The sequence below is a fragment of the Carlito syrichta genome, unplaced genomic scaffold, assembly GCF_000164805.1.
Source record: "Carlito syrichta isolate Samal-C Ts95f unplaced genomic scaffold, Tarsius_syrichta-2.0.1 Scaffold311198, whole genome shotgun sequence".
Classification (NCBI taxonomy): Eukaryota; Metazoa; Chordata; class Mammalia; order Primates; family Tarsiidae; genus Carlito; species Carlito syrichta.
The window spans coordinates 99,796-110,676 of NW_007255294.1; the positions used below are offsets into that span (position 1 = coordinate 99,796).

The 10,881-nt window shown below is 37.5% G+C and overlaps 1 protein-coding gene across 5 annotated transcripts in view; it reads left to right on the plus strand.

Annotated features, from left to right (window-relative positions):
• HIGD1A (HIG1 hypoxia inducible domain family member 1A) overlaps positions 1 to 10,879 on the plus strand; it is a 15,027-nt gene extending 4,148 nt beyond the window's left edge. For 2 of the 5 annotated variants that reach the window (XM_008068540.1, XM_021717820.1), the window contains exons 2-4: positions 2,649 to 2,767; positions 9,590 to 9,724; positions 10,647 to 10,879. In XM_008068540.1, the coding sequence (XP_008066731.1) occupies positions 2,671 to 2,767; positions 9,590 to 9,724; positions 10,647 to 10,696 (282 nt within the window). In that variant the 5' untranslated portion in view covers positions 2,649 to 2,670 and the 3' untranslated portion in view covers positions 10,697 to 10,879. Of the gene's footprint in view, positions 1 to 2,624; positions 2,768 to 9,589; positions 9,725 to 10,646 lie in introns of all 5 variants that reach the window. The other 3 variants (XM_021717821.1, XM_008068541.1, XM_021717822.1) reach the window with 3 other exon arrangements.
• Positions 10,880 to 10,881: the final 2 nt, after the last annotated feature.

Consider the following 10,881-nt stretch of genomic DNA (forward strand, 5'->3'; position numbering starts at 1 on the left):
CACTGCACTCCAGTCTGGGCAACAGTGAGACTCCAACTCAAAAAAAAAAAAAAAATAGAGAAATTTGTTTGTGCAAAGGCTTGGAGGTATAGAGAAAATCTAAGAGAAATATAACGTGGTTAGAATGTGAGGTTGAGGGAGGTGGGAGGAGCATTTGTGATAAATGTAGTTATATCTTTGAGAAGCTTATGATTGGATATGAAGGCAACTAAAACATACCAACCTAAAATAAATACGGTGTTTAATCACTCCATTTATGCAGTTTTTCTTTTCTTTTCTTTTTCTCAGTCTCCTATTCTTCCTTATGTAGATCCTTTGTATTTATGCAGTTTTTCAAAGCCAATTTCAAGTGTTTCTCTGCGAAACTTCCCAAACCTTCTTTAAGCTAAAAGATATAACTCCCTCTAAATTCAGTCCGTCTTGTCTCTGTTATGCTGTTGGCAGTCAATCAAACTCTTGTCATCCTCTCTTTTTCCAAAAATCTAATTTTTGAACCATTAATTATTTTAGTTTTCATGATTTTTTTGCTTTTTGGGTTTTTTTTGAGTCAGTGTCTCCAGGCTGGAGTGCTGGGCTTAGGCAATCCTTCTGCCTCAGCCTTCTGAGTAGCTAACCACGCCTGGCTAATTTTTATTGACTTATTTTAGGGATGAGGTCTCACCAAGTTACCCAGGCTGGTCTCAAATCCCTGGACTCAGGCATTCCTCTCACCTCCGCCTCCCAAAGTGCTGGGATTACAGGTGTGAGCCATCTCACCCGGCCAGTGTTTATGATTTATCTCTTCAAATATGTAGGAAGCATTCTGAACCTTGAACGTATTGAATATTGTATATAATAAAAGCTTAGTAAGTAGGAGTATATTTAGTTAGGAAGTAATAGAATAAAACAATGAGAAAGTCTAGTTCTGTTTTGTTTGTTTGTTTGTTTTGTTTTGTTTTTGAGTTGGAGTCTCACTCTGTCGCCCAGACTGGAGTGCAGTGGCCACTCCCAGCCATCGCAGCTCGACCTGCTGGGCTCCGGCAATCCTTCCGCCTCAGCCTTCCAAGTAGCTGGAATTACAGGTGCGCGCTACCACGCCCAGCTAATTTTTTGATTTGTTGTAGAGATGAGGTGTCACCAAGTTGCCCAGGCGAGTATCAAACCCTCAGGCTCAGGCAATACACTCACCTCAGCCTCCCAAGGCACGGATTACAGGCTGAGCCACCGAGCCTAGCTGAGAAAGTCTAGTTCTAATCTTTTATCTAGCTAAGGTTTTCTTCTTTGTCAGATGACAGGATTTACTCTTCTCAATGGGCATGGGGCTTGGAGGGTTGAATTCACTTTTCAAACTAAGCACACCATCTAGAGCTGCATTTTCTTTGAGGGCCTTAACTGTCACTAGCCCCGCTTGAGTGGCAAGGTGTTAAATGAGAGCCACTCTTATTAAATGGAGTATGATGCACAATAAAAAGAAATGATGGTAAGATTTTACATGGGTAGTGGGATGGGCCGTTGACTTTTGAGTTTATTGTAATTGATTGACTTCTGCACTTAATGGTATGCTGCGTTTGACCCCTTATCTATGAATAAAAATGACAGTTCAGAATAACTCAGTGAAGAAGGAGGTATACATAGTTATTGTGGTTAAAGTGAAATTGAATTTGTTGTTGTCTCATTATAATGAAAGGGCTATTAACTTCTGTGAGATATGACTGAAAAGGAATAAAGGAGCCTTGCTCCCTATGATAATGGAAATGAATCTTTTTTTCCCTGTCCCCTTATTTATGTACCACGTATCTTGCCTTTTGGGGTTGCCAATTAAAGGAATAACATTATAAAAAGGAAGAGAATTTTAAGGGGCACCCTGGGAAATGAAATGTAAAGGAAGGCAGATCTGAAGCTTAGAAGGTAATCATTAAGAAGGCTCTGGAGGTAGTTCAGTTTGTGCTGCAATGATGTTAAAAATGATAGTCCTAGCTCATAATAAATAAAAATAAATAAAATGCTTGAAGGAAGCATTTCTAGCAACATTATTTAAAATAAAAACCTTTGTTCTTAAAAGGAATAAATAATGAGTTAAGTAGAAATTTTGTCTATTCAGAATAACTATAATTTTTTCCCCAAAGGCAAACGCCATTAATAACAGAGATTAGTGTAATAGAGTGGAAACTGTTCAAAGGTGAGAATTAAAGCCAGGTACCACATTGGAGTAAATAAATCAGCAGTTGAAAGCAATAAAGGCTGCACTAAAATACACTTAAAATTGCTTAGTAGGATTTTCAGCATGATACTGAAGGGGCAATAGTAACTATCAGTTTGGCTTAAGTATCTTAAAGTTGTCAAGTTAAAGTTGATTAGGGTTGATGAAAGCCAGAAAATTAACAGCTGCTATTTTAAAAGTAATTTCATTTTTTTTTTAAATTTCACTGTTTTTAATAATGTGCTAAAAACGAATTGGTGGTATGGGAGAAACAACAAAATAATATATGCAGCTCTCCCTAAACATGGCTATAGATTAAAATAGTTAATTTATAAAAATATTTTTTAAAGTTTATGGATAACATGTACCTGGTTTTTTATGGAAATTAGGAATATCTTAAGTACTTCCAGATATTTAGTAATGTTCTAGATGCTTTTAATTACAGAGCCTTATAGAAATTCTCTTTCAGGAAGATTCTTCAAGCAATCACTATGTCAACTGATACAGATGTTTCCCTTTCTTCATATGATGAAGATCAGGGATCCAAACTTATTCGAAAAGCTAAAGAGGCACCATTTGTCCCCATTGGTAAGTTTGACTCTGATGTTCTAATCAATCTATTGTAAGCTTGAATATAATAAAAAGAACTTGGCGAGACTTTGTCTCCACAATAAATAAGAAAATTAGCTGGGTGTGGTAGCACATGCCTGTAGTTCTGGCTGCTTGGAAGGCTGAAGCGTAAGGATCGACCGCTGGGATGGCTGTGAGCGTGCCATCCAGCCTGGGCGACAGAGTGAGACTTCAACTAAAAACAAAAAAAAAAGAAAAAGAAAATAAACTTGTTCATTGAGCATATCCTGAAAAAATTTATTTTCAATTTTTTTTTCAAATGTTGAAATATGCTTAAATTGGCATGATAAAAATGTCATCACAGGCCAGGTTGGTGGCTGCCACCTGTAATCCTAGCAGTTTGAGAGACCGAGGTGGGAGAATTGCTTACACCCAGGAATTCAAGACCAGCCTAGGCAACATAGTGAGACCTCATCTCTACAAAAAAAAATCAAAAAAATTGAGGCATGGTGGCACACACCTGTAGTCCCAGCTACGCGGGAGGCTGAGGCAGAATGATCACCTGAGCTCAGGAGGTCTAGGCTGAGGTGAGCCATGATCATGCCACTGCACTCCAGCCTGGATGACAGAGTGAGATCCCAACTCCAAAAAAAATAGCATCACAAAAATTTTCGGTATGTATTCAGACTTATTGACTCTTATTTCAGTGAATAATGTTGTGTCAGGGGACCCCAGACCACCCTCAAGTTCAATGATTGACCAAGACTCACAAGACTCAGAAAAGCTTTATAGTCGTAGCTATGGTTTATTACAGTAAAAGGAGATAGTTTTAAATCAACAAAGGTATATGGGATGAAGTCCAGGAGAAACCAAAGCACAGGATTCCAGGTATCCCCTTCCAGGGAAGTTGTGTGTGAGAAGGAAGGAGAGGAACACTTAATTCTTCCAGTAATGATGTTATGTGTGGCAGCACAAAGTTCCACCATCCAGGGAAGTCCACCAATCCTTGGTGTCCAGATTTTCTTAGAGATCAGTCTCTAGACCCCCAGAGGTCAGACTATTACAGTGTAGCCCAGGGCTGCAGGCATACTAAAATTCATTGAATATACACTGAAAATGGGAGAAAGGTGAAATCTATAGTAATGTAAGTTATAGCTTAAGAAAAGGCTAAAAAAATTTTAATTGTATAAAGAATTTAAAAATTACCATTAATCCCAACATTTAGATAAACTATTGTTACCATTTTGATGTGTGTATTTCTTGCAATTTTTTCTTTACCTTTACAAAGTCAGGATCATACTGAGATGCCTATGTATAATTTTAATCTTGTGTTTTCAGCCATATTATTTAAAACCTAACTTTTTTTTTCTTTGAGTTAGAGTCTCACTCTGTCGCCCAGACTGGAGTGCAGTGGCATGCTCCCAGCCACCACAGCCTCGACCTGCTGGGCTCCAGCGGTCCTTCCGCCTCAGCCTTCCAAGTAGCTGGAACTACAGGCGTGCGCTATCACACCCAGCTAGTTTTTTGATTTATTGTAGAGATGAGGTCTCGCCAAGTTGCCCAGGCGGGTCTCGAACCTGCGGGCTCAGGCAATCCACTCACCTCAGCCTCCCAAAGCACGGGATTACGGGCTGAGCCACTGAGCCCAGCTTAAAACATAACTTTTAATGGTGAGCTTTTTCCATTCTCTAGATATACAATTATTTCTATAATATACATTATTACTATTATATATCAGCTTTATGTTATTTTATATATATTATTCTATATATCATATATCTTTATATACATATATATATATTTTTTTTTTTTTTTGAGTTGGAGTCTCACTCTGTTACCCTGACTGGAGTGCAGTGGCATGCTAACAACCACTGTAGCCTCAACCTGCTGTACTCAGGTGATCCTTCCGCCTCAGCCTTCCGAATAGCTGGAACTACAGGCGCACTACCATGCCCAGCTTATTTTTTTATTTATTGTAGAGACAAGGTTTCACCAAGTTGTCTAAGCTGGTATTGAACCCCTGAGCTCAGGCAATCCTCCCACCTTGGCCTCTCAAAGTGCTGGGATTACAGGCTTGAGCCACCACCCTCAGCCAATTATTATTTCTAATACAATTTTTAATGAAATATTTTTCTTTATCCAGGTATCTTCATTATCTTTTCATGTCAGTGCATATAGAAGTATTTTTGTATCTTTAATAGTTGAATCATTAATTTTATAGATATTCAGTGTTTTATAACAGTAGTCTATAAAATTTTTTGATTGTACATCTCTTCAGTGAAAAATAATTTAAGCTTGTACTGCCAGTGTGTTTGTGTGTATGTGTTTACTGATTTCAAAATAATATATAGGTAATTTTATTCTTACATATTTGGTATATTATGAAACATGCTGAAAGATATTTTTAAAGGATGACAGAAAATACAAAATTTTCTTTCGTATGTCTTAGTGGGTTGTCATTTACATACATCCTGTCTTAGGTATTACATAAATACTACATTTATTTAACCATCACCCTACTGATGGACATTAGAATTGTTCCTATTATGTTGCTTTTATAAACTGTTGCAAAAAAGTATGTGTGTGTAAAAACTAAATACCATTTTATACTTAATTGTACCAAAACAATTATTTGCATTAATAGGCTGTGATGAGCAGGTTTTTTCCATATTCTCAATAGCACTAGGTTTATCATTCTTTTCAATTTTTGTCAATTTTATAGATATAAAATACTTTGTTTAATTTCATATGTGATTATTGGTTGAGGTTGAGCATCTTTTCATGTTTATTGTCCATTCAGGCTTCCTCCTCTATGAATTCTCTTGTTTTTATTTTCTTTTGTTTTTTAACTAGGTTGTCTTTTTCTAATTAAATTATAATTACTATGTATTTTGGATTTTAATGTTTTCTTATTTGTTGCAATGACTTCATGACTCCAGAATTATTTAGGTTCCTATATTATGTTGCTGTTTTATCATTGTGATACTAATTCGTCTAGAATTTACTTGTGAGTATAATATGAGGTGAAATACAAGTTATTCTTTTTCAATGTAGACAGCTAATTTTCCAACATAGTATTTTGTATACAAGGGGGCACCCCCAAAAAACAGAATTATCTTTTTGGAGGGCAGGCCCCTTGTACAGGTTGTTCCCACTTAATAGGTGTTCTAGCACCCAATTGGCACCAGTGTACCAGCTAGCTTTGTTGTGAGACACTGTGTTCAGCTTCAGTGAGTTTTTTGGAGATTCTTTCAGCATGTGTGCCCATTTCGCGATGGGTGATTTACAAGTGCACCTGCCTACACTACTGTGAGTATTTAGCTGTTTTTGACCAAAAAACGGCATGAACCCTGTGTCCCACCCTCTCTATTCATGTGATCTCGCCCCAAGTGACATTTTTTTTTTGTTTCCCCAATGGAAAAAAGTCCTTAAAGAGAAACTTGTTGACAATATGGAAGAAGTGAAACAAAAACGGCAGGCCGGGATCGGTGGCTCAGCCTGTAATCCCAGCACTTTCGGAGGCCGAGGCGAGTGGATTGCCTGAGCCTGCAGGTTCGAGACCCACCCGGGCAACGTGGCGAGACTTCCTCTCTACAATAAATCAAAAATTAGCTGGGTGTGGTAGCGCGCACCTGTAGTACCGGCTACTTGGAAGGCTGAGGCGGAAGGATCGCCAAGCCCAGCAAGCAAGTCGAGGCTGTGGTGGCCGGAAGCGTGCCACTGCCACTCGAGTCTGGGCGACAGACTGAGACTCCAATTCAATTTAAAAAAAAAACACGGCAGAAGCATGAAAAGGCATCAAAATTGACAAGTTCAAGAATTGTTAGCCGGGCTTGGTGGCTCAGCCTGTAATCCCGCACCTTTGGGATGCTGAGGTGAGTGGATTGCCTGAGCCTGCGGGTTCGAGACCCGCCTGGGCAAGGAGACCCATCTCTACAATTAAAAAAAAAAAAAAAAATCAGCCGGGTGTGGTAGCGCATGCCTGTAATTCCGACTACTTGGAAGGCTGAGGCGGAAGGATCGCCGGAGCCCAGCAGGTCGAGGCTGTGGTGGCCGGGAGCAGCCACTGCACTCCAGCCTGGGCGACAGAGTGAGACTCCAACTCAAAAAAAAAAAAAAGAGAATTGTTTTGAGCATGGAAAAAGTGACTTGACAGGTGTATTGCATCAGAGTACACTGAAGGTGACTGAAGTTTAAACATGTAAGAAAAATTACATAATTTTTTATAAATAAATTCTGGGATTTTTTGCATTCCCCTCTCATACACATTTTGCATTCTTTTCCCATTGATTTGAAATGTCTGTGCCATATGCTAAACATTCACACAAGAGATCTGTTACTCAGCTACTGCACCTGTTTTGTGCTTTGTTCTGTTCCTCTATCTACCAGAAACTTAATGGTATGTTTAGATACCTCATAAGCCAGTACACTTTCTTTATTCTACCTTCTGGAAAAGAGCTTACCCGTTTACTTTGAAATTGGCCTTTAGGACTATAGTGTGCGATGATCACACTTGTGAATAGCCATTGCACTCCAACCCAGGCAACATAGCAAGACCCTGTCTCAAAAAAAAAAAAAAAGAAAGAAAATATAGTTTTATAGTCGATAAGCTAGTAGTTGATTTAGAAATTTTATATCTATGTTCATAATTTATATTGCTGTATAATTCTTTTCTTGTGTTATCTTAATTTTGATTGCTAAGTTTTGGTTGTATGGTATGTAGTCAGAAATCAGTCTTTTATTATAAAATGTCTGTGTGTATGGTATAGTCAGTGCTCTTTACCTAGAATTCTATTTTGATATTAATTAGTATTACCACTCCTGCTTTCTCTTTATTTGCATTGCCTAGTCTTATCTTTGCCTACCCTTATATTTTTAACTCTTTAGTGTTATTTTAGTTTTATGTCCTGTACAAAGCATATATTCAGGTTTTCTTTTTTTAACCTAGTAGAGGATGTTAACCTATATTGATATTTATTGCAAAAACTCTTAGTTTTATTTCTACTATTTACTTGATATTTTCTATTTGTTATACTTTCTAATTTTTACTTTTAAAAAATTTTTTCTTCTAATGATTTGGAAGTTCTGCAACTGTTCCTATACTGCTAGTGGTTATCTTTTCATTGTCAACCAGGATATAGTATTTTAAGTACTAAAATGAATATAAATTCATTTCCTAATTCAAAAGATAAGACCTTTAACACATTTTGTTGTAATAATCATAGCCTTAGTTCCAGATTCTTAATTTTTATTATTAAATTTTCTACATTATACCTAGTCATTTTCAAAGAATCAACATAGATTTTACTAGCTTTATTGCTTGCCATTTTATTTCACCCATTGTGTCTTTATTTCTTGGACTGTCTGTTTTGAGTCACTGTTTTTATTGACTGATTACTTCTTTTAGGTTTTATAATTAACAGGTGGCAGCCTGGGCAACGTAGCAAGACTCTGTCTCAATCAAAAAATTTTTAAAAATTAGCCAGATATAGGAGTATGCCAGGAGCTTGAGGTTAGAGTGAGCTATGATTGCACTACTGTGCTCTAGCCTGGGAAACAGGCAAGACTCTGTCTCTAAAAACAAACTAAAACAAAAGTACATGGATGATATACTTTGAAAACAAGCTAGGTCTTGGGGCTTGTGACTGTAATCTCAGTTTCACCTGAGGCTGAGGCATTTAAATGAGGATCATTTAAAACCAGGTGTTTGAGACCAGCCTGAGCAACAGAGTAAGATCCTGTCTCTAAATAAAATTTTAAAAATCTATCTGGATGTGGGGGCCTGCACCTGTAGTTCCAGCTATTAAGGAGATTGAGATAGGAGGATTACTTGAGCCCAGGAGTTTGAGACTGCCGTGAGCTATGATTGTGCCACTGCACTCTAGCCTGGGCAACTCAGTGAGACCCTGTCTCTAGAAAAATAAAATAAAATAATAAGTTAAAAAAAAAAACATGCAGCCGGGCTTGGTGGCTCAGCCTGTAATCCCGCGCTTTGGAAGACTGAGGTGAGTAGATTGCCTGAGCCCGCGGGTTCGAGACCCGCCTGGGCAACTTGGTGAGACCGCATCTCTACAATAAATCAAAAAATTAGCCAGGCGTGGTAGCGCGCGCCTGTAGTTCCAGCTACCTGGAAGTCTGAGGCGGAAGGATCGCTGTAGCCCAGCAGATCGAGGCTGCGGTAGCCAGGAGCAGCCACTGCACTCCAGTCTGGGTGACAGAGTGAGACTCCAACTCAAAAAAAAAACAAAAAAACAAACAAAAACATGCAAGGTCACATTCTGACTCCTTTTGTCCTCAAAATCAATGAGAGTTTGGCTCTATAAAGAATTCTAAGGTCGTAATCCTTTTAACTCCAACTAATGTTGCTCCATTGCTTTCTCCTATGTAGTGCTTTACTTATGATCTTCCCAGTACAGTATCTCAGTTTGAAGTATTCAGGTGAGATGTTTCTCAGTGATAGTAATGTGTAGGACTCTCTTTGCTATATGAATTGATTACCTTTAAAAAGGGAAGTAAGGCAGAGAGAAAGCGTTATAAATTTATTCCCTAACTCAAGATCGTACTTGTTTTGTTGTAATAATCATAATCTTATTTCTCTAACACTCTTAAAGGAATTTATTTCAAAAGTTAATACTGACTTTCTGGATCTGCTACTATTTGCTTAAAGACTTTTTGGTTCTGAGGAAAAAAATGAAAAACTCAGTTTGTATGTTAGCTAATTAATGGTCTGATAAAGCAACCTTTAAAGATAATAGACAATACATTGATTGATGATAAAAAACATCCTGCTTACCTCTTCCCCCCCCCAACATCTGGCATACCTCTGACTTTGTTTTACAGGAATGGCAGGTTTTGCAGCAATTGTTGCATATGGATTATACAAATTGAAGAACAGGGGAAATACCAAAATGTCTCTTCACCTGATCCACATGCGAGTGGCAGCCCAAGGCTTTGTTGTAGGAGCAATGACTGTTGGTAAGTTCCTACAGGAAATTTTCAAATTTTGGTTTCCCATTAAGGCATTTCATTACAAACAAAATAAGATACATGCTTTTAGCTGATGTTTAAACAGTTTGAAAATATCATTCATATTCATTTTCATGTAAAAATTGTATTAATAAAAATAATCAAGTAGTGACATACGTTTACTGTCTATGATATATTGTACTAAAGTTTTAAAGAAAGAAAGAAAAAGTAATCCTATCACTGAATTTATACTTCTCATTGAAGAGTCTAGACATGCAAATGGGGTTGGTAGTAACATACATTATCTGGGACAGACATTTGATAGTTATTTTATAGAGTTTTTGAAAGATTTTTTCAAGTATAGATGTTATGTGCTTCTACTGGAATTATACTTCATTTACTTCTTCTGGTATTATGTAACTTTTAAGGTTACCAGATAAATATTGATTTTTTAAAAAAAGTAATATTATAATGTTGTGAATTAGTCATACACATTAGCTACTGAGAAAACTATATAGAAAGAGTTTTAGAAATTTAAGTTGTTGAGACCCGCCTGGGCAACTTGGCGAGACCTCATCTCTACAATAAATCAAAAAAATTAGCTGGGCGTGGTAGCGTGCACCTGTAGTTCCAGCTACTTGAAAGGCTGAGGCGGAAAAATCGCCGGAGCCCAGCAGGTCGAGGCTGCGGTAGCCGGGAACATGCCACTGCACTTCAGTCTGGGTGACACAGTGAGACTCCAACTCAAAAAAAAAGAAATTTAAGTTGTTTAAGAAGTCAAGAGTCTAAACTTCCTGGTGTCTTGTTCCCCTTGTAAATAAGTATTACATGCTAGCAATGGTGCTACTTTCAGCTATTTTATGCACAGGTTTTAATTTTTTGAATACTTAAGAAAATATTTAAATGCTTAACTAGCATTCTTTTTCTTTAGGTATGGGCTATTCCATGTATCGAGAATTCTGGGCAAAACCTAAACCTTAGAAGAAGAGATGCTGTTTTGGTCTTGTTGAAGGAGCTTGCTGTAGTTATAGACATATCATTATTGGGGTTACATGTTTAGGTTGAAAATAAATTATTTGAATGGGTTCAGACAGTAACATAGTATTTTGAATATTGGCCTGCAAGAAAGGAACTAGGTTACTGGGGAGTAAAATTAACACAAAAGA